This window comes from Citrus clementina, unplaced genomic scaffold, assembly GCF_000493195.1.
Source record: "Citrus clementina cultivar Clemenules unplaced genomic scaffold, Citrus_clementina_v1.0 scaffold_5, whole genome shotgun sequence".
NCBI classification, from domain to species: domain Eukaryota; kingdom Viridiplantae; phylum Streptophyta; class Magnoliopsida; order Sapindales; family Rutaceae; genus Citrus; species Citrus x clementina.
In genome coordinates this window covers 40,860,017-40,882,352 of record NW_006262201.1, presented here as the reverse complement: position 1 = coordinate 40,882,352, position 22,336 = coordinate 40,860,017, and the positions used below count along the sequence as shown (strand labels likewise).

Sequence of the window (22,336 nt, the reverse complement as noted above, 5' to 3'; positions counted from 1 at the left end):
TATTTCACAAGTATTAAGTTAATTTCTCCCAAACCCGTGAATCCTTCAACGACCGATCAACGACAAATCAGCTCTTCCGGTGGCTATCGTTGGTCGTAAAAGACAGAGGGAATTGTGGGGAACAAAACTCAGGTGGTGGCGTCACCGGAAACCGACAAAATCGTGGCGAATTGATCCGGCTTTTCACGGCTTCGATCTGCAGCTTTTCGAACACTTTCCAGCGACAAGGATGGCATGGAGATGACCGGCATCGCACGAGCTTTCGATCAGTATCAACCTTGGCCGGTGTAGTGGCCGGAAACGGAAACGGCATGCGGGTCGGGTTTGCGGGTTCAGTTTGACCCGATTCCTTTTGCTACAAGGATGACATGGAGATGACCGGCGTCGCACGATCTTTCGATCGGTACCAACCTTGGCTGGTGGAGTGATCGGAAATGAAAACGGAATCCGGGTTGGGTTTACAAGTTCGGGTCAATCCAATTCTTTTCCTTGTTAATTATGTAATCTCAAAATTATAAAGAGTGGGGTATTGTGATATAGATATAATATAGAATAAAAATTTATAAATAATAAATAATACAAGGTGCTAATTAAAATATTTATATAGATGTAGTAGACATTAACTTAATATTTGTAAAACAAAACTTAAATAAACATGAGTGAAGGAGTTATATAAAAAATTTACAATAACACAGCCATAAAAAATAAAAAAAGTGGCACGGTACCACTGATCCTACTTTTAAACGCAACTAATTACAAGCATTTTAAAAATTTTAACATTATTAAACTGACCTTGGAAGTCCAAAGCTTATCAAGTCAACAATGCTTTGACTAAGGAAAATAGTTAAATTTTCAACGCTACGTGAATCTGATCATCAAACCAAACCGCCATTAGAATTTAGAATTGCTCTCCTCCTCTCTCTTCTTTCTTGCTTTCACTTTGAGATTTCGCTATGTCCCTTCTTCTTCTTCTTCTTCTTCTTCTTCTTACTGTGATCTTCATTGTAATTATAACATCTCTTCTAAAATTCGTTTACTCGTTCATATGGGTCCCACATCGAATCCAACGGCACTTCAAAGAGCAAGGCGTAGGTGGCCCAGGCTACCGCTTGATCACAGGAAACTCAGCAGAGATCCGCCGTCTATTCATAGAAGCACAGTCAAAACCGATATCTCCAATTCACCACGACATCCTTCACCGCACAGCTCCATTGTACCACGAGTGGTCACGCATGTATGGGAAAACTTTTCTCTATTGGTTCGGGTCAAAGCCCAGGCTTGCTATATCTGACCCGGATATGATTAAGGAGGTCCTAATGGACACGAGTGGATCATTTGAAAAGATTGGGTTTAACCCGTTGTCAAGGCAACTGTTTGGGCAAGGACTTGTTGGGCTTACCGGTGATAAATGGGCGATTCATAGAAGGATCTCGAACCAAGCCTTTAACATGGAACGAGTAAAGGTGACCACACAACCCTTCCTTTTAGCAATAGTTTTTATTTTTAATTTTGTATGCGCTTTTATTAATTTTTCGCAGTAACAACCAACAAGTCCCCGACGTATATAGTTTGTATTTGTGTTACGTAATACCTATCATTATGTATTTATGTGTTCTGTTTAACTTTAAGTAACTTAATTATTCATATTTAATAAGTTAATTCTAATTATTCATAATTAATATGTATCTCTTTTTTGAAATAAACCTCCGTAAAGAAAGCTTAAATTAAAAAAAATTAGAAAGTAATATAATGGGGGTAGACAAAAAGGCTTAAATCCTAAATAGATCAAATTAAAATAAGATCAAAAGCATCAATAGAGAAAACTATAAATGAACTGAATCGTAGTGGAGACCAACACGATAAACTAATATCAAATTTAAGCGACGCCACAAGCTGCTATGAATAAAAAGCAGCTAATTCTCATTTGGAGACGCTGGAAGCCTGGAAGCTTATGTCGCCCTGGAGTGACGATTGGTTGTTTCTGGAGTCCTTTTTTCTTATATTTTCCGCAACTGTTTTTGCTAAAATTTTGTGATAACTAACTGGTCTTTCCAATGAATCTCTGTCACTAATAGAATTGTCGTGAGAAAATGATACCTTGGCTTGGTACTCAAGATTGAAGTTGAGAGTCAACAGCATTAGAACATGAGGGAATAAAAGTTTTATGAGCATCCTGGGTATAAGTTCATACACATCTCTTAGGGCAATTTCGGTAATACTGTAACTTTTAAAATAATTAAGCCGTGCAGTAGAAATAATTGGCTGTTAAAAGAATTAAATAAACTTTTGATAAAATTTATTTTTAAAAGTGCTGTGAGTTTTAAAATCAGTCGTATGTGTTTGGTAAATTTTATTATTAAATTATTATAAGAATATAAATTACCGAATTAGACATAATTAAACCTAATGTTGAATAAAATTTATTTAAACATTTATAGACTTGTATATAAAATATTCTTGTTGTGTACATATAATAATTGATAATTAAACTAAATATTATATATTATTAATTTTGTTTTTTTTTAATTTTGTTATCTCAATATAATTGGTAAAAGTAATAATTTCCTTTAAAGTTAATGATTTTATTTCTTAATTAATAAGGATACTTTTGATATATATATATATATATATGATTCTTAAAATTTGATTATGAAAAGCTATTTCTTTTTTCTGTTTTTCAAAATCTGCAGTAAAATGAGGTGATTTTATTAAAAGTAATTTCTGAAAAAATTTACTAAACACTAAAATTAACTTTTAATTTTTCAAAATCACTTTTGAGTCTCCTAAAAATAATTCCAAATGAGCCCTTATATCCATAGATTAAAATCAACTCTTACTAACAGCCACTTGAGAATCAAAAGTATCCAACTGGTTCTTATTACTATGATTAATTAATATGTTATTTTTGTAACAATTATCGATTATTTTATCTGCATATCACTTGACATACAAATCAAATATATAACAATGTAATTATAATATTCATCTAAAAGTTAATAAGATAATGCTTCACATTTTCTTGGGAGGGAGTCAGTTCTAACAACCGATTGAACTGTATTGAATAGGGCTGGGTGCCAGATATTGTGGCTAGTACCACGAAGATGTTTGAGAATTGGGAAGAAATTAGAGGAGGGAGAGATGAATTTGAAATTGATGTGCATAAAGTGCTTCATGACCTCTCAGCAGACATTATATCCCGAACAGCTTTTGGAAGTAGTTTTGAAGAAGGCATGCGTATTTTTATTTTGCAAGAACAGCAGATGCACCTCTTCTCTCAAGCAATAAGAAACGTCTACATTCCAGGGTTCAGGTAACTTTTGTTTTTATCACAATATGCTTTGAACATGTCATTAGGTTTGAAACTCTTTTGTTCATCTCTCTGAATCAACTTCAAAATTCTAATGCCATCACTTGGAATCACGCATAAGGTTCATGTTCTTAATTTGCTTGATTACTTAGCCCGAGCATTTTCTATGACACTTTTGCCTTTATTTACTAAGGTTCTTACCCACCAAGAAAAATAGAGAGAGGCAGAGATTAGAATCAGAAACTCGCGAATCAATACGGATGCTGATCAAGAATAATGGCAAAACAAGAGAAAGTTCAAGAAATCTGCTTAGTCTTTTAATGTCATCATGTAAAAATCATGATGGTCAAGAGGAGAGATTGGATGTGGAAGAAATTATAGATGAATGCAAGACCTTCTACTTTGCTGGAAAGGAAACAACTGCCAATCTTTTGACTTGGGCACTTGTACTTCTAGCAATGCATCAAGAATGGCAAATCAAGGCACGGGAAGAAGTATTTCAGGTTTGCGGAGACAATGACCTACGACTTGCGGAGAAATTAAGTGACCTGAAGATAGTAAGTTTACTTCTTATCTGCTGAGGCAACAATAGTTCAAAGTAGAGTTTCATTTACCTGAGACTTGAGAGAACTTATTGCACTAGACTTTTGGAATCACAGAGAAAATCCGGTAGGCATTCTAGTACATAGGTATGGGCCATGCTCTGAGTTGAATCTTTATTAGAGAATTAGCTAGCAGCTAGGCATGGAAAGTTAAGGATATGAGAAGTAGAAAAATAACATAATGATCGTAATAGTGCAAAAGAAAGTAAACTAGAGGATACAACAACGTTGAATGGCTTGCACTTGTTCAATTATAAGGCATTCTAGAGAATATAATGTTTTTTTCTTTTATAAAGCTATTTCCTTATCACTGCTTGATCTTTGGTTACCTAGGTGAACATGATACTGAATGAAACACTTCGACTTTACCCTCCTGCTGTAATGTTGATGAGGCAAGCTTCTAGAGGGGTAAAGCTAGGGAACCTTGACGTTCCTGCCGGTACGCAACTCTATATAGCTTTGACTGCAGTACATCACGACACTGATCTGTGGGGAGAAGATGCTAATGAATTCAATCCACTGAGGTTCAACGAGTCTCGAAAGCACTTGGCTTCATTTTTCCCATTTGGCTTGGGCCCCAGAGTCTGCGTAGGCCAAAATTTAGCCATGGTTGAGGCCAAAGTTGTTCTGGCTATTATTATCCGAAGATTTAATTTCTTTTTGTCGCCAAGTTATGTTCATGCTCCAATGCTGTTTATAAGCATGCAGCCTCAACATGGTGCCCACATCCTGTTTAGCAGGATTCACAATTGAAAATTTATCGGCTTGCATAGATTTCATCGGCCCTGGACGATTCAGCTTTCATGGATTGAGTTTCAAGAGTTTATATATGGACCCGGAATTGACAGGCCAGAGAAAGAATGGAGTATGAATCTACAATACTTGGTCAAAAGAAAAAATAAATAAATGTAAAATGTTGTTGTCTTACCACCGTACACAAACGAAATCTGACGGCTGTCTATTGTTGTAGTTTTGAATGCAATGGAACTTCATTAGATCGTCTATTGTTGTAGTTTCTAATGCACCAGAGTGAATGTACCGAAGTCTGGAACTTCATTAGATAATGAAGATCAGCGTTAAATTGTTTTGGTGTCTAATTGGAACAAACATGGAGCAGACTTTGAGATGAAAGATTCAACTAAAAGTAAAAAGATCAGTGTGAGCAGTCGCAATTAGCCCCAATTTTTTTTTTTTTTTTTTCACGAGCCATTTCCCTTTTATTTTTTCGTGCCTCGATCATGACCCACAGTGGCAACTTGTTTAAAAAGTAACTAATTGTTATGTTAACATGCGTAAAATAAATATGTATCCGTCTAGTTATTAATAAGGTTATTGTATGATATATAAGACGAGATTTATAAATCCATAGAATATTGGGTATATCCTTTTCAAACAATTTGTGAACCAAGTTATTGGATAAGGTCTGAATTAGTGAATTTTGTACGATTTAAATCTTAGATCCTGAATGTTGCCACTATTATTAAGTGGACAATAAATAGATGGAAAATAATAAAAAGTGTTAATTCAGACAAACAAGCAAAACTCAGAGGTCTAGCCAAAAATATATGAACTACGCATCGCACGTTTAGCAAATGACAAATTTCTCCCACCAAGTTGGACGAAACAGGAAACCAAACTACGGAGGAAAAAGATGACGACATCACAACACAAACCAAACGATTCGCGTGGCTAAGCAGCCAGAGTTACGAAAATGCCCTCAGTAAACTCCAAAAAGCACGTGAGTTGTTCCGTGTAGTCGGTGTCAAAATAGTCCAAGAGGTAAAATATGCCCTGCAAGCGTGACCATCCCTAATCCAGTAGTCCAAAGTAAAAACCTGAGCCTTAACTAAGTTGTCACTTTCTGTAAATTTAGGGTTTCATCCCGAACGTACGAACATTCCGGATTCTGTCATTTATTAACCGATCAGTCGACCGCTACTAAATCAGGGGAGAAGTAGCCGGAGGGCTCGTGTCGTATCTACCGCTTTCAAGATTTTGTGGCTTGTTTGTTTATTTATTATTTATAATTTAATTTCAGGAATCGCATCTGATTGAACTCTGCGTTCTGTTTGATTGAGCTCTTGAATTCGTTTCTCCAAGGTGATGATATGCCTATTTTTTTTCTTTTATCTCGTTTATCGATTTTTCTTTGTTAGTCTTAAATACAAATATATTGATCAGATAAGGTGATTTTATATTTTATTTTTTTAAACAGATTAAATTTATTTATCTTTTTGGCTTCAGTTCATTTATTGTTCGTTCTTGTTTTCAGGTATCTGAAACCTTATAGTAATATGTAAAAGGTAGAGGAGAAACTGTGCTTCTGGTGCTTTTAGTTTAGGCACATATGTTGTAAGAATTATGAAAATTTTGTTTAGAAGCTGTGTTGTTCTCTGTAATAAACAGTTTGAATCAAAACTGTTTTGTCTAAGAGAGTAAAATGCCATCCAATTATTTTTCAAGATTGAGAACTGTGCTTCAAAATGGAACTCAGAGACCATTACTTGGGCAAGAAGGTGTGATTCGGGATTCAGTAGAACTTCTATTTGGGCTGGGGAACTATAGGTTTCTTCATAGTTTACGATTCTCAACCCTTTCAGACCTGCATGTACTTCTTCGGCCGGGAACCATATTTGCTGCAAGATCTGATTTGCTGTTAGCAAACCAAAAAAGGAACCTCTCTGTTGTAGGAGCAATCTCTCGGCCTTTCTCTGTTCCATCTGTGTCAGGCCCTTCATTTCAAGTTTGTGGGTATCACATCGATCGTGCACTCTCTGATCCCAGTCAATCATCAGTTAGTGGTAACTGCCAGAAGAAACTAATGGCGGCTTCTGCCTCAAAGGCTGTATCTGTAGATTATCTAACTTCAAGGAGTGGGCAGTTTTCATTGTCAACAAACAATGCTGCTGTATCTTATGTCATTAGGAGTGTTGAGGGTTGCCGAAGGGCTACCATGAGTTTAAAAAGCAGCAAGCAATCAAACAATCATCTGTTTCATGGATATTTCATTTGTAATTTTGCAAAACGGTGGTTCAACTTCTTTCCACAGATAGATGCAGGTTTAAGATGTTTTCATAGCTTATCACCTGCATCTTTCTCTGCTGGGACAGTTCCTGACGTCTCCTTTGATTCTGCTTCTCGCGAGGAGCAGCTTGCAACTTCTGCAGCTTCATCAGAGCAGTATGTTTTCAAATGCTAGTTTAATTATTCTTATTAGTAGTATAATTTTCCATTCTGAATAATATTATGAGAATCTGCTAGTCAGTGAATTAGATTTTGATGGAAATATATATTTTCGATGTTGATAAATTTACTTGTTATACAATTCTGTTAGGTTTACATTTTCATGTTGCTGGACTCATTGGTTGCAGGAAGATTTCAGCTGGAAAAACTCTAAAGCTACTTTCAGGAGCGTGCTGCCTGCCCCATCCTGATAAAGAAGAAACTGGTGGGGAAGATGCTCACTTCATTTCTGACAAACAAGCAATAGGCGTGGCAGATGGCGTTGGCGGCTGGGCCAATCATGGTGTAAATGCAGGGCTGTATTCCCGGGAACTTATGTCCAATTCAGTTGCTGCAATTCAAGAGGAACCAGATGGTTCAATTGACCCAGCTAGGGTCTTAGAGAAAGCTCACTCTAGCACAAGAGCAAAAGGGTCTTCAACAGCTTGCATCATAGCACTCACCGACCAGGTATGCTGGTTAAATTCCTAAGCATGGCTTAATTCCACCTATGTTTTAATGACATGATGACTGCTCTTAATATGATTTTATTCTTTTAATAGGCACTTAGGGGAATGCACACCATCATATAATGTGTTAAATTCCAAAGATTTCTTCTAGTTTTAATTTGAGCAATCATTTTCTGCTTCCACTATTGCATTCCTTTTCATAGTCTTTAAAAATTTTACGTCTACCCGCTTGCTGATCTCTCTATGATTAACCAATCCAAGGAAGTTGTAATTAGATACTTCTCATCAAATCAGGCTTATATGATCCGAGAGTTTGACTTTTACTTTTACTTTATCAGTTTACCTACCTAGCTAACTTCAGGGGTGAACAGACAAAAGAACAAGAACCTTGAATAGTTACCTTATTACATACACTCCAAGTACGTATACTACAGAAACACTTTTGAGTATTTAGAATAATGGCAGCTAATTGGGTGGCATTGTGAACCTGAAATGAAAGCTCAAGTTACATAAACCAGCTAGTGTACTTATTGTGAATTAGATTTGCGGGTATTAGATTTCTCATTCATTGTGACAGCACAGTGCATGAAATTCCCATACTAAGTCCTGTTTGTGCAGCGAAATATGTTACAGTTTATCATATCTTCATATTCTGACTTTTGGCAAATGGTTTACCAATGCAGGGTCTCCGTGCTATCAATCTAGGAGACAGTGGATTTGTGGTGGTTCGAGATGGATGTACTGTTTTCCGATCTCCTGTACAGCAGCATGATTTCAATTTCACCTATCAACTTGAGTACGGAAGCAATAGTGATTTACCTAGCTCTGGTCAGGTTGGTTCTTTCATATTCCCTTGCGCTCACCATTTCTCACAAAACTTGTACATTTTTTTAAGGGTGGGGCTATTTGCAGTGTAAGAAATACTTGGAATGCTCATCTTTTTGTAAAATTTTATATTATAACTATACCCATTGTGTCATTTTTCATTGAGAATATTTTAATGATAAATAAGTATTCTAGACACCCATCTTATGCAACCATGAAATACAGAAAAACTAAAGAATTTTAAGTCCTATTTTTAATTCTCAATATCAAACAATTAACCTTGAAAAATTCAATTATCAAAAACTAATCATTTTTTTTTTTCAAATTCAATCGAATTTTCCCATTTTATTTCTCATTAGAGGGACATATGTCATTCAATTATTAAATCCCATGATAGGTTGCTGTTTGGTAAAGGCCTGAAAATCAATTAATACTGGAGAACTTCATAATTTACTAGTTTAAAATTGCTTATTTGTTATTTCGATTCTGGTGGGGAAAAAAATGGAAAATGAAAAAAATGCTTATTTGTTACTCATGATATGAAGAAATAATACACATCTAATTTGTAAGTGGAGCGCAGAATCGCCTTGTGTATTCTGGTATGTTTGGAATTTTAATGAGGGTACAGAGCAAAAGTTTTTTTTTTTTTTTAAATTTAATAAATGAGTGTTCAAAAAATGGGTGTACAAAGTAATTTTAGAGTGCAAATGGCTTCACCCTTTTTTAAATATATTATTAGAGAATTGTGTGTGGATTAAAGTTTGAAAAATATTTTGCGAAGGAAAACACATGTATGTGATGTTCCAATCTATTTTGGTGCACACGGCACCGTGAAATATTGCAAAGTTGTTCTGGTGCTTGTATATTTGGCTCTTATATAATGTCCTCAATTGATATGTTTTAAGGAGGACTGAACCTTATTCCTCGGAACAGGTTTTGTAGAGCATTATTCGCTACTCTGTTATGGAGTATTTTTTAGCTGGTCACTGAAATGATGATTCTCTGTATTTTGTTCTCCTGTTCGTATCCTCGATTCCTTTCTACTGTACTTCTATTTCTATAATCATTACTATTATTATTATTCTGATGCTTCACCGTATTAACATTGCTTTCATGAGATCTTTCTTGTTAGCAAATCTGGTTGCAGCTCTCCTCTCCCTTTTTCCCCGCTACCTGTTTACTGAAAGAGAATTAATTATGTTTTTGCAATATTTATGTCTATGCCATTTGGTTCAGGTTTTCACGATTCCTGTAGCTCCTGGAGATGTTATAATTGCCGGCACTGATGGGCTGTTTGATAATTTGTATAACAATGAGATTACTGCAGTGGTAGTCCATGCTATGAGAGCTGGCTTAGGGCCTCAGGTTACAGCTCAGAAGATAGCAGCCTTGGCACGCCAACGAGCACAGGATAAAGACCGGCAGACACCTTTTTCCACTGCTGCTCAAGATGCTGGGTTCCGCTACTATGGTGGCAAGCTGGACGACATCACAGTTGTTGTCTCGTACATTACTAATTGTGAAGATGTATGTTCCTTGTTCTTTATACCTGTCATATGATTTCGTTGTTTTATTGCTTTGGCAAATCAAACTTTAGATCAGTTTATGTCCTTGTGATCTCTCTCCTGCCTAGCCTGTCTTAGTGCACATTCTATTTTGCATGCTACAAATGCTCTATAATTGATAGTAGGAGTCCACTTTCGTTCTTGGTTCTGTCTTCTTAGCGGATCAACAAGCCACCAAATCGGCAATGTTTGAAGATTGAATTTTAGGCGGTCTATATAACCTCTGTATGTAGCAGGGAGTTATAAATGTCAAACTGATTTAGTAACATTCATCTATTCTTGTTATACAGGAAAACAAGCCTTCTTCTTAAGCATGTTACAAGGACTTGAAAGGACCCTGTTAACAGCTTCTAGATGATTTTTTTAGGAAGCAGATCTGTTTAATCGATTGGTATTTTGTGGGCATCTGAGATTCCCGGGACCACCTCTATTTTTGTCTGTTTATAGTTTATCGTTGTCGAGGTGCTGTATAATTGTGAGAGAGTTTGGTGATCGAGGTGCTTCCAGTTCCCACGATAGAACCGCAACTTGTGTAACTATATATATATATTTTTTGTTTTTTTATTTTTATTTTTAGTAATAATGTATGATATGAACTAGTTGGTTGTTAAAGCCCTTTAGTCATTACAGCTATGCAGACAGGTATGCGTAATTAAAATATAAGTAACGGAGAAATACCACAATTCAAGAGTAGTTGGTGCCAGTCCACAATTGTGTCAGCCATCTAGTGCGAGATTAAAGATAAATTGTTTGGTTGGTTAATTTTTTTTTTTTTTAAAAAAAATTAATGAGATTATTGCTCATGAGATTAAATATAACCACTTGTGGAGGGGAAGTGGTTCGAATCTCTCTAGATGTATTGTGGGTGTTTAATTTAATTTTTTTTTTTTTTAAATTTGAGTGAAGGTTGAGGGTTAAAGTCTAAATAGTGTTATATAAGATTTGATGTAAATTTGTATGATTGGTTAAAGGGTTAAAAGGCTCTGATGCCGGATGTGTGTTTGTTTTTTTCACGAATGTTGAAGTGGCCTAGCCTGTAAAAGTAGTGTGAACATCTACGTATAAAAATATTTGGCTGGAATTGAAGCTGTCTGATGTTGGCGCGAACTCAATAAGTATGTCCATCAGCACGGAAAAAGAACAGAAATGTGCAAGTAATTTCTCCAAAAATATATCAATTTTTTTTGACACCATATACAATCAAGGTCATGGGTGTGAATCGATCATGTTTTGAAATGCATTTTACTCTTAGGGAACAAAAACGAATGGAGATTTTTAGTTCCAATAGGAGATAAGTACACAGTACACTCACCTGATCCAGGTTTATTATCATCAGCAGCCTCGTGAGTCACGACATGTTTGAGGTTCAGACAATAGTAGTGCTTATCCCGAAAGTTAATAATCACAATAGAATGGGAAGACCTTTTCCTTTCCTTTATGAAATGCGTTATTTTTTGTCAAAAACGTGTTTATGTAATTAATCAATTTTAAATCCTGAAGGAATCGCCGTCGACAAATAAGTCAAAAGTCATCGAGAAATTTTGAGCCGTGCGATCACATCTTGTTTCAAACATCAAGTGAAGTCTCACCATCTACTGGCTAGGATCAGTTAACAACTACTCCGCAAAACACTGGATCCGGACGGTAGTCTAATCTGCCTTGCCAAAACGTTTTTCCTCTGTCTCCCTTCAGTAAATGATCTTGATTCCGTAGTATAAACACTGAAGGAGAATCCGGAGATAGCGTTCAAACATCACGTTAATCTCCTCGAATACAAGATCTATCAAAATCTGGCTCTATTGATGCCAGAAAGGAAAAGTATATTTGTATAAATTGTGAGCTGCGAAGAGAGATTGTGAAGAGATGGCTGGGCGTAGAGAAAAAGTACAATCGATTCGCGGATCTCGAATAGCAATAGCCATTGTGATTGGAGTCCTTGTTGGTTGCGTCTTCGCTTTCTTGTTTCCTCATGGTTTCTTCAGCTCCAATTTGCCTATCCAAGATCGTCAACTCGTCAAGAAAAATGTCCAGGTTTCAAAAATCTTGCTTTGATTCATCATTGTACCTGAATCTCAAAATACTCCGTTTTCTTAGGTTTTTAGTTTGAATTGCTAATTTGTTAGTATTTCTGTTTATTTGTTCTCAATTGGCTCAATGGCATTAACTGTGATGCTCAGTTAGATTAAAATTTTTAATATTTCGTCAACTTGAGAACGTTGACTTATTTTGATTGACTTTTTGAAAGTGTATTGAATGCATAATTTGTGATGGGCAATGAATTTCGTTTATCGTTTATGCCCTGATTAATGTAAGTATTGTGTTTGTATTTACTCTTGGTACATTGACGTTCTGGGATGTTGTAGCATAAAATGCTTTGTTTTTATATTCTTCGCTGGTGACTACTCCCTTGGTGTTGTTGGTATGACAATTTGCAATTGGTATTCATTATTGAAGAATTGTCTTTCTGTCTTACTTCTACTGCTTGTTTGTTAGGCTGGCTCTTCGTGTGAGTCACCAGAACGGGTTAACATGCTGAAGTCAGATATTGCATCACTAACAGAGAAGAATGCCGAGTTGCAGAAGCAGGTCAGGCAGCTCACTGCAAAATTACGGCTGGCTGAACAAGGAAAAGATCAAGCTCAGAAGCAGGTGATGGTATTGGGTGAACAGCATAAAGTTGGGCCTTTTGGAACTGTGAAGGCTTTGAGAACTAGCCCTACTGTTGTTCCTGATGAATCTGTAAATCCACGATTGGCACAGATCTTGGAGGAAGTTGCTGTTGGAAAAGAACTCATAGTTGCGCTCGCCAATTCGAATGTGAAAAGTATGTTAGAGGTGTGGTCTACCAACATCAAGAGAGTTGGTATAACCAATTATCTTGTTGTGGCATTAGATGATCAGACGGCAGAATACTGCAAAACAAATGATATTCCAGTGTACCAGAGAGATCCAGATGAGGGTATTGATTCAATTGCAAGGAAGGGTGGTAACCATGCTGTCTCTGGATTGAAGTTTCGTGTTTTGAGAGAGTTTTTGCAGCTGGGTTACAGTGTTCTTCTCTCAGATATTGATATAGTGTTCTTGCAAAACCCATTTGAGTATCTGTATCGAGATTCAGATGTGGAGTCTATGACTGATGGTCACAATAATATGACTGCTTATGGATATAATGATGTCTTTGATGAACCAGCCATGGGTTGGGCTCGATATGCTCATACTATGAGGATATGGGTTTTTAATTCTGGTTTCTTTTACATAAGGCCTACGATTCCTTCCATTGAGCTTTTGGATCGTGTGGCAGATCGATTGGGTAAGGAAAAGGCATGGGACCAAGCGGTTTTTAATGAGGAGCTCTTTTTCCCTTCACATCCTGGGTATTATGGGCTTCATGCTTCTAAGAGAGTTATGGATTTCTATCTATTTATGAACAGTAAGGTCCTCTTCAAGACGGTAAGGAAAGATGCTAATCTAAAAAAGTTAAAGCCAGTAGTCGTTCATGTAAATTACCACCCAGATAAATTTCCAAGAATGTTAGCAATTGTAGAATTCTATGTCAATGGCAAGCAAGACGCACTGGATGGTTTCCCTGTTGGTTCTGATTGGTAGTAATGGAACAAAAGATATAGTTTGTCTCCCTGATGGCCACATAAGTTCAGTTCCTGCTAGTTGCTATTGTTCTCTTCATGCAGGTAGTTTAATCTGATCTTAGATTCCTGAGAGAAATGTGACATAACTTCTCAGTTCCTCCTTCCTGGTTGTTCTTTTCAAATTTTCCTTTGGATTGCTTTTACTTTTTGTTTAGGTTTCACCTGGGTGCTTCACATGGATACTTTTGTTCTATATCTTGTATACCGAACAAATCTTATCAAGGTTTTGTTGTCTTTAATGGTAAAGAGCTTTGATATACAGTTATGTGTTGTCTTTTTAGCTTTTCTATGTGTTGTTTGGTGTAAACCCTTGTAGTGTTTGGATCATGGATAGGCTAGGTAGAGGTGATTGGAGGAATCTAATAAGGCAATTAATTGGCGTAGGAGTACTAATCCTGGAAGAGTTTGGAAGTTGAAAGTTTTTGCCAAAATTCTTTTAACAACTTGGCTTTGGAACCGCAGCCACTTAACAGCAACACCAAACCCGAGCCTAAGGCTTATGATCAGAAAACAGGGGTGCTTTCTTTCTAGTTTTATTAATTTTAACTGAAATCAACTGCTCGCTAACTGTGAAATTGAAGTTGACAATTTATTGGAAACCCCTTACCACCCTAACCATCCATGGTTTGAATTTTTTTTTTATATTTTAAATAATACATTACTATATCATAATTTATTTTTATGGATTTAGTTATAAATACTTGGAAGAAAAAAAAATCAACTCTATAAAAGCACATGGACTGAAGACCCCATTTTACAAGGAAATAATCTTCTGTCAGGTTATAGGGTGTCCCCACTGTCGTGCGCCTAGCCTTTAGACAATACTAGTTAAAAGGGCAACCGGGCAAGTACATTGATATTGTCCAAGACTCTTCGATTCACGAGCATTGTGAGGTGAGGTCCCGTGAGAGCGGTGGTCCATGCGCTCCGATTGAGATTTGAGAGAACCTGAAAAGATTAACGGTGCTGATACCCATCGTGGGAGCCGAATCAGGCAATCAGCTGACCCCGCTTATTTCCAAAATAGGAAAAGCAAACAAACAGCCGAAGAAAATAAAAAAAAAAAGTTTATCTAGTTGATGATGTTTGTATCCAATCGGAAAACCAATAAGAGACCATAATTCCACAGCCATAACTATCAGGCTGTGGCTTGTACAAAAAGAAAGCGAACGCTAGTAAGAGCAGTATCACAAAACTAATTTAATTCCAATGTAACGGTCACCAAGAGAATTTAATTAATAAAAGAATATGCGTGCATGGTACATGACAAATTATACTTTGTCAATTGGATTTTTCTTATCCGATCCAAACATGTAGATAGATAGATCCTCACTACCGGTCTTGTGTGGCTTCAAAATCTCGCAAAACTGCCCCACTCTGTCTTCTTCTTCCTCCGATTTCTCTCTTTCAAACCATCGCCTCGCCAACATCATTCCACAATTTTATCAACAGCAAACATTGAAAAGTTTGAAATCACTCTTGCGTTTCGTTTAGCCGTTAGTCTCGTGCTTATGGGATTTCCATTTCCCGCCAATTTTCTTTTAAGTCAGTGAAGTTTTTGGAGGGATAATAGTACTGTGCTGTTTAAAATGGAGAGATTTTCTCAAAGAGAAAGCGTTCTTCTGGGCTATGGTCCCCAAAGATCATTCATGAACGAGCATTCTTCATCTTCCCCCAAGCCCACGGCAGCTGGCGGAAACTCAGATATTGATTTTGACGACGTGTTTGGTGGCCCACCGAGGCGGTCCTCAATGCATGAGACACGATGCAGTTACAGTCCCAGTGAAGTTACAGAAAACGATGGCTTTAGAGGGGATGACGAAACTGTTGCTTCTCGTAATTCTTGGAATGGTGTAAGGGAGAAGCCGGTGTTCGGGGAAGAGGGCATGAATCGGAGGCGTTATCCAAGTGAGAACTTTTTTGATGACATTTTTAGAGGCAACGGGTCTTTGAGTTCTTCTTCCAGGATTTGTGACCGGGACCCTTATTCTTCTTCGTCACCGGCTTCTCGAGTTTTAAGCCCTGCACGCCCTCTGCCACCTAAAGCTGAGCCTTCTGGGATTTCAATTCATGCAGAATTCAGGTTTTTTTATTTACTCTTAGTTCCATTTAATTATTGGAAAATTTGAGAGAAAAGACAATAATGATGTGGTGAATAACCTGACTTAAATGGTTTCCGGTTATCAATATTTTGAATCTTCTTTTACCTTAACTCACTGTATCCAGTGCCTCTTCTGTTTTGACGCACACAAACTGCTATGTTTGGCTGGCATTTAGAAAAATCTACCTATGTACAAATTAGGAACTTCTATGTTGATTCATATAACTGAATACCAAGCTAAGACTCGCCAAGTTTCCTACATTAGCCTTTTTTATTATATATGCATATTACTGCCTGTTTGCTTGTCAACATGACAACATGTATACTGAATGTGGATATGTTCCCATGTTTTACTTTCTGATCATGGTTCATGTTTCCTGTTGGCATACTTGCACTTCATTTTACTTTACAGCCTCCCTGCTAAATTCACGAAAGGGATGGAACTTCCAACATTTGGTTTAGCTCCTCGTAGCCCATATAAAAGCCAGGATGGTACTTCAAATGGTATAAACCATCATTCTTCTTCTCTTTTGAGATCATCAAGCCTAAACCTGAGTCATGAGGAGGGAAATGAGACTCAATCTTCGTATCGCCAAAGCATCTTATCCCGGGAGTTTTCTCTTAGCAACAAAGATGCTGATACAGAGACAGTAGGTAATTCAAAAATGGAATCAAATAGTTCAGAAGTTCTGACTAGTGGCAACCTATTTCACTTCTCAATATACAAATGGGCAAGCAAGAGGGTGCCATTTGATATGCCTCTCAGGGAAGTGAATAGATCAAAATCAAAAGAAAATAATGATGCTGATAAATGCTCAAGCCCTGATGGATGGGTAGGAGGTGAGAAAGAATTACCTACAGAGACATTACATGATACTAAACTCCATTTAAATGTTGGAGTCTTAGCAGATAGCGAATCCTTCAGAATAGAACATAACAAACAAAATGACACTGCACCTCCTGATACAAGCACTGAAAATACAGTAGAAACGTGGCCAACAGCTGATCCTGGTGATGCTACCTTAGAGAATACAGGAGAAGAAACAAAATCCCATTCACAGTCTGAGATAGGTTTGCACAATGAATTAGAGAAAGTTTCAGTGGTTGCTGAAGAAGCTCACAAGCCTGAGTTGAAACCTCTTTGTTCTCTGTTCTACAATGATCATTATGAACGAAGTGAGCCATGTTCTAGATCAATTATATCAGTGGTGAACTGTACTGTCTTATGATTTTATTTTACATTTATCTTCCTTAAACTAAAAGTGGTTTTTCTGATTCTGGCAGGCAATGAAGAGATGAACAAAAATGCTAGTGAAAAAGAAAGTAAAGTGAAATGTACTAAAAAATCATCGGTAGTTCCCTATTTCAGTAAAAACAAAAAGAAACAAGATGTAAAGCGGGACTGTGGTGAAGTTGGTAAAGGTGGCCTACAGGGTTCACCCATGAACTCTAAAGATCTCTGCAAAACCGGAGTTAGGGGAAAGGTCAAAGAGTTTGTTAAAATTTTCAACCAGGAAGGTTTATCAAAATCAAAAATCAATGTCGACCCTCAGAGTAAGAGCTCTAGATGGAAGGGTACGGGCAATTCGAAACCAGAGAAAGATGCAAATTTTAGCAAGATTGCACCAGATGGGAAAATTCACAAGTCCACTAAGCATGAGAAAAAATCATTCCCTGATACTCCTATCATGGTACTCAACTTACTATAATTTGATTTCTCTCAATTACATACCAATGATACATTGAATGTGAGATCTTCCTGTTGCAAAAATCTTTTTCCTTTTTCCCTCCGAAGTTTTGGTGAGTCTGAAAAAATGAATGTTCTCTGTAATCTTTCAGGTCAATGGAAATCTTCCACACTCAGAAAAACAGCAGGCTGCCACTAACACCACCAACCATATGTCTAATGGGACTCCTGAATGGAAGGATAGCTCAAGTACTGGTTAGTTATTCTAACCTTCTGTTATCGTAGAAGTGGATTTATTTAGTACTTGTCAGCTGGCAGGTTATGAGCTGCACCAGCATTTTCAGTTTCTCACCATCAACTACGGTGAAATAATAGCTTAGGCTAATCTAGTCTCCAGTGTAGCAATTTGTTGACATGTCAAAGTCGATTCTTGTGCTGTGCAATTTCTGTCCCCAACACCCCCCACCCCCCCCAAACTGAACTTTTTCCCTCTTTTTTTTTTTGAGAAGGAAAGTAAGACTTTCATTGCTTCAACTTTGTGAATACATCCAAAACGGCCTGAGGAATTTCATTGGCCCATACAACTGACTCTTTAAAGTCTATGGCAAATTTCGCCAGACAGTGAGCTTCTAAATTACAAGTTCTGGGGGTATGCTCAATCCTGACAAACTCAAACTGCCTACACATGCTTTGAATCTCTGAAATCACCCAAAAAATTTCGGTCCTGCTTCCTAACTTCTTGTTGACTAAATTAGTCACTTCCAGGCAATCTGTTTCTACAATCACTGACTGCATTTTTGCTTCTGTTGCAACCTGGACCCCCCATTCCACAGCTTCAGCTTCTGAGTATCTTGCTTCTCCTCTAAATGGTACAGTTTTGACAGCTGCCATCACTATTTTGCCATCAGACCCTCTGACCACAGCTTGTTTAACATACAATTTCACTTTTTCATTTGGTACTTGATCATGATTATACATGTACTTTTTCCAGAATCAGGAGGTAATGGCTCAAAGGAAACTGGCGATATAGATGAGTCCTTCCAAGGAAACTCTCTGGTTTGTGATTTATCCCAGAAGAAAACGATTCTATATATATATATTTTTCCACTTATTACCTACTTGATCATTTGCCATATAGAAGAGAAATGTCGATGCTAAGTTATTTAACTCATACACATGAATCCAATCCGATAAGATTAAGGTTTATATCTAAGAATGCTTACATTTGAATGTAAGGGCATTATGTTCCACATGTATAAGATCTAGTTATAAATTGCATTTTCTTAGAAGTTGGCGCACTTGGGCTTATGTGACAGGTAAATCAGGTAACAAAAGATGACAACAAACTACGAAAACTTGGCAATGATCCTCAAGAGTTCCAGGTGATATAGAGTACATGCACTGTAAACATGTTGCTTACAACTTCTTGTAGAACAGTAATTTTGAAACTTCAGATGGTGCAGGCAATTGATGTTCAAATACGAAAATGGTCAAATGGAAAGGAAGGAAACATACGCTCACTGCTGTCAACTCTACAATATGTGAGTTTAGCGTATGGATGGATTCAGTTCTGAGCACTTTTTTCTTCTTCTTGGAGACCTCTTTGTTTCTTGTTGTACTTTGAGACATATACTGGATATACTATGTTAATGGCAATAAAAGGACTTGACCTCGTTTGAATTGGTGTGCTTCTAGTTTGTCTAGTTTCTCTAACCTTCTTATTTGTTGGCGTCAATAAATATCTCTTATGTCATAACTTGTAAACTTGAACCATGACGCTTTGTTGTGTGCAATTAGCATGACTTTAGGTATAGGTTATCTGATTGATGACTTTTAGTTATATCCTTGGAAACTGGATGTTGTAAGGTTTTACTCTCCGGAGTCTTAAGCCACATTCCTTTTCACTTTCTTTGATTTCTTGAAACTAATTTTGGCCAAAAATGCAGATTCTATGGCCTGCGAGTGGATGGAAGCCTGTTCCTCTTGTTGACATAATTGAGGGAAATGCAGTGAAAAGATCTTATCAAAAAGCTTTACTCTGTCTACACCCCGATAAGCTGCAGCAAAAGGGTGCAACTTGTCAACAAACATACATCGCAGAAAAGGTTTTCGATATTTTGCAGGTAATGGATTGACGTATGTTTATTTTCTTGCTAGCGAGATTTAGTTATATACTGCAGAGTAGTTATTTCCATAACTGGGCAGTGCACCCCTTTGCATGCTGGCTCTGCCAACTTAGTCTCGCGATTAGAAGATCTCTTCATGCTTCTCAGCCTGATAAGAGATGAAATTGTTAGCCTGACAATTGTCTTTCTAAGTACCCTGCATCCATATTTAATTTCAACCTCTGATATTCATGACATGAAATTACGTTTCATGTGATTTTGGAAATGGGAAGCTTCTTTATGATTGTACACTATTTCTGATCAATCGGCAAGCAAATTCTTTTATGAGGAACTGATGAACATGGGATGATCAGCTAGATGTCCACTTCAACCCGAACTCTCTGATCATTTGGCTGCTTTATAATATCTCTCATTTTTTTGGAGCAATGGAATGAAAAACAGAACATAGTTATTTGTTGCAAATAACATCTGAGTGTTTAAAAAAAAAAAATCTTTAGCTGCTAAGTTATCCACGAGGAGTGGCTAGCGAAACATCTCCATGGCAAGACAAATTTGTTTCTGATATAGTTGTGAGTTTAAGCAGACCTAACAAAGTTTATCTACTGGCATACAGGAGGCATGGACTCATTTCAACTCACTTGGTTCGCTGTGACTAGGAAATGTTCAATGTCGATTCACCTGTCACCGAGATCTTGCTCGTCGTTTGGCAGTGTACAAAATGAAATTTATTGTGTCATGTCGACATCATTTTGATTGTTCATATAGGTTATACTATACAGCATTTGTTATATAGAGCATTCAAATTGCCACATTGTGTATATCACGAAAGTGCTTTTCCTTTCCCATCACAACACTTGAATTAAGAACCGATTCCTGTGTTTTTGGTTTCTTCTATTGTACGAGTAAAAGTTGTTATGGTGATGTTTAGTCAAACTACTCAATCGTTTAATTTCATGCACATTGACCAATCAGCGAATTGAAAGAAAAAGGGTCTTGAAATGACGAGCATTGGGTACTATTATTCGAATTTGTCGCCTAAAAAGAATATAAAGGTAAGGACTGGTAATAATCAATAATGGATCAATGCTTGTTTTTTCACCATTGTTTTTCTCTCTTTCACGATTGGCAAGGATTGATTATACAGAGCTGCAGCAGTTTTCACAACCTTCCATAATCATGAAGAATTTGAAAGTTCCCTTTATTCTAGAGTTATAGTATATAATAGCCTAAATCTACTTTTAAGTACACGCAAGAAAATCCTAATTTCTCTTTGTGACGGCCAATTTAGACCTTAAACCGCATCAATTTCGTTGGTTAGCAAAGATTGATTGTTTGGCTTAAAGAACCACACTAAGGAGCACCGACGTCAAATCAATCAATCTGATTGCCAAAGTGGTCCCATTAAGAAATAGTTCTGACTCCATGTGACCGGAGCCTGACTGGAAGAGCGTGGGAATTGCTCAGAAGAAATGTACAACGCCATCGACAGACGAGCGACAACAACTCGGCCAACCACGCTTTGTTATCGTATGCACGACACTCCTCGTGTGGTAATCCGCACCTTCACCTTCCCCTGATGTACCTGAGTTTATCCTGCAGTTTTGCCCTTCGCACGTCAAAATTGAAGCCAAGTAACAATAATATTAGGTTCCTAAATTTTTTTTATTTTTCACAAATAAAGTATAATTTTTATCATTGCTATCAAACGGGTCCCCGATCATGATCAAGTAAATCAGGTAAAACGGATCAAATTAATCTTCTATTATTTAAAACAACGAATATTAAATTGTGTGAGCAATAAATTAGAGAACGAAACAAGTGATTGGTGTATTTCATTCATTAATTTTGTACCGTTATTCAAACAATTAAAAAAAAAATAACATTGTCTCTCAAAGTTAATAAATAATAATTAGTTAATTTGAGAAATAACGAAAAACAGACAAAATAATAATATTTTTCAAATTGTTTGTGGATCTTGCTTGTGGCACATGGTGAAGCTTTGTTCATTTACTAAGAGCTTCTTTAGGATTAAGGTTTCATAATTTTTAAGTTACAACTATAAATTTAGAGACCTAATTATTAAAGACATAGTAAATATAATTTTTAAATAATAATCTTGACAAAATTATTAAAGATATAATAGATTTTTCTTCATCAACACAGTTTCCAAACTATAACAATTAATGTTTATCAAATACTTTAATATTATATCTTTTAAGTTACAACTGCTCAATCTCAACCCCAAACGCACCTTAAATTTTGATCAATTGACAATGATTGGCAATTTACCTTGCAGCAGCACTCGCCAGTCTGGGGCCTGATCAAACAAATGGGGAAATTATGCTCGTATTTGTAGAAGTATAAAAATTTAGTTATCCATATGTTATTAACCCCAGATGATTGATTCCCGGCTGATGTGTAAAAGACCAGATGGCAAAAGCCCATAATATCTGTGTGCATTTCCACGTGGGGAACAAGAATACAGACGACATTGGAGCAGAGATGAAAATTGCCCATAAATGAAACTCAACACTCAACAGTTTCTCCATTCCCCGAAATTTCTAAAATTGTTTTCTCAGTAAATAAATAAATAAAGTTTCCAAAATTAATTGAATAAATTTATGAAAAGTGGTGGCCATGCAGAAAATGGAACGATGGTGATTAATGAACGAAAACACAAGATATTCATGGAGGCAGTTGACATGACAGAAGCAGCTGTATCTCTGTAATGAAGAGCTGGCAATTTTATTCTTTGTTTTTTAGAACATTCATGTATTAATGTAA

The 22,336-nt window shown here is 36.7% G+C and overlaps 4 protein-coding genes across 5 annotated transcripts; all 4 read left to right on the top strand.

Annotated features, from left to right (window-relative positions):
* Nucleotides 1–831: 831 nt before the first annotated feature.
* Nucleotides 832–4,913, top strand: LOC18040453 (cytochrome P450 734A1). Its single transcript, XM_006434892.2, has 4 exons — nucleotides 832–1,463; nucleotides 3,066–3,310; nucleotides 3,501–3,864; nucleotides 4,243–4,913. The coding sequence occupies exons 1-4, from the start codon at nucleotides 954–956 to the stop codon at nucleotides 4,660–4,662; spliced, it is 1,539 nt and encodes a 512-aa protein (XP_006434955.1). The 5' UTR covers nucleotides 832–953; the 3' UTR covers nucleotides 4,663–4,913.
* Nucleotides 4,914–5,473: 560 nt separating this feature from the next.
* LOC18043165 (probable protein phosphatase 2C 55) lies at nucleotides 5,474–10,684 on the top strand. Of its 2 annotated transcripts, XM_006434890.2 has the most exons (6): nucleotides 5,475–6,009; nucleotides 6,182–7,089; nucleotides 7,281–7,602; nucleotides 8,285–8,434; nucleotides 9,663–9,953; nucleotides 10,282–10,684. In XM_006434890.2, the coding sequence occupies exons 2-6, from the start codon at nucleotides 6,350–6,352 to the stop codon at nucleotides 10,300–10,302; spliced, it is 1,524 nt and encodes a 507-aa protein (XP_006434953.1). In that variant the 5' UTR covers nucleotides 5,475–6,009; nucleotides 6,182–6,349; the 3' UTR covers nucleotides 10,303–10,684. The 2 variants fall into 2 exon arrangements, with proteins under 2 accessions (XP_006434954.1, XP_006434953.1); XM_006434891.2 differs by lacking the exon at nucleotides 10,282–10,684 and having other exon boundaries at nucleotides 5,474–6,009; nucleotides 9,663–10,281.
* A 765-nt stretch (nucleotides 10,685–11,449) lies between these two features.
* On the top strand, nucleotides 11,450–13,882 carry LOC18041379 (arabinosyltransferase RRA3). Its single transcript, XM_006434889.2, has 2 exons — nucleotides 11,450–12,022; nucleotides 12,485–13,882. The coding sequence occupies exons 1-2, from the start codon at nucleotides 11,855–11,857 to the stop codon at nucleotides 13,595–13,597; spliced, it is 1,281 nt and encodes a 426-aa protein (XP_006434952.1). The 5' UTR covers nucleotides 11,450–11,854; the 3' UTR covers nucleotides 13,598–13,882.
* Nucleotides 13,883–14,885: 1,003 nt separating this feature from the next.
* Nucleotides 14,886–20,340, top strand: LOC18042498 (J domain-containing protein required for chloroplast accumulation response 1). The gene is made up of 9 exons (XM_006434887.2): nucleotides 14,886–15,721; nucleotides 16,152–16,915; nucleotides 17,024–17,430; nucleotides 17,579–17,681; nucleotides 18,418–18,482; nucleotides 18,743–18,808; nucleotides 18,890–18,967; nucleotides 19,373–19,549; nucleotides 20,166–20,340. Exons 1-9 carry the CDS (start codon nucleotides 15,228–15,230, stop codon nucleotides 20,202–20,204), a joined length of 2,193 nt encoding a protein of 730 aa, XP_006434950.1. The 5' UTR covers nucleotides 14,886–15,227; the 3' UTR covers nucleotides 20,205–20,340.
* The last annotated feature ends 1,996 nt before the right edge of the window (nucleotides 20,341–22,336 follow it).

Excerpts from the sequence above, each read along its gene's own strand:
- LOC18042498 (XM_006434887.2), top strand. The coding sequence starts at position 15,228 with ATGGAGAGATTTTCTCAAAGAGAAAGCGTTCTTCTGGGCTATGGTCCC. Across the intron at positions 15,722-16,151 it reads TCAATTCATGCAGAATTCAG|CCTCCCTGCTAAATTCACGA; the intron begins GTTTTTTTATTT and ends TTTACTTTACAG. Across the intron at positions 16,916-17,023 it reads CAATGATCATTATGAACGAA|GCAATGAAGAGATGAACAAA; the intron begins GTGAGCCATGTT and ends TGATTCTGGCAG.
- LOC18041379 (XM_006434889.2), top strand. The coding sequence starts at position 11,855 with ATGGCTGGGCGTAGAGAAAAAGTACAATCGATTCGCGGATCTCGAATA. Across the intron at positions 12,023-12,484 it reads TCGTCAAGAAAAATGTCCAG|GCTGGCTCTTCGTGTGAGTC; the intron begins GTTTCAAAAATC and ends CTTGTTTGTTAG.
- LOC18043165 (XM_006434891.2), top strand. The coding sequence starts at position 6,350 with ATGCCATCCAATTATTTTTCAAGATTGAGAACTGTGCTTCAAAATGGA. Across the intron at positions 7,090-7,280 it reads TCTGCAGCTTCATCAGAGCA|GAAGATTTCAGCTGGAAAAA; the intron begins GTATGTTTTCAA and ends CATTGGTTGCAG. Across the intron at positions 8,435-9,662 it reads ATTTACCTAGCTCTGGTCAG|GTTTTCACGATTCCTGTAGC; the intron begins GTTGGTTCTTTC and ends CATTTGGTTCAG.
- LOC18040453 (XM_006434892.2), top strand. The coding sequence starts at position 954 with ATGTCCCTTCTTCTTCTTCTTCTTCTTCTTCTTCTTACTGTGATCTTC. Across the intron at positions 1,464-3,065 it reads TTAACATGGAACGAGTAAAG|GGCTGGGTGCCAGATATTGT; the intron begins GTGACCACACAA and ends TGTATTGAATAG. Across the intron at positions 3,865-4,242 it reads AATTAAGTGACCTGAAGATA|GTGAACATGATACTGAATGA; the intron begins GTAAGTTTACTT and ends TTGGTTACCTAG.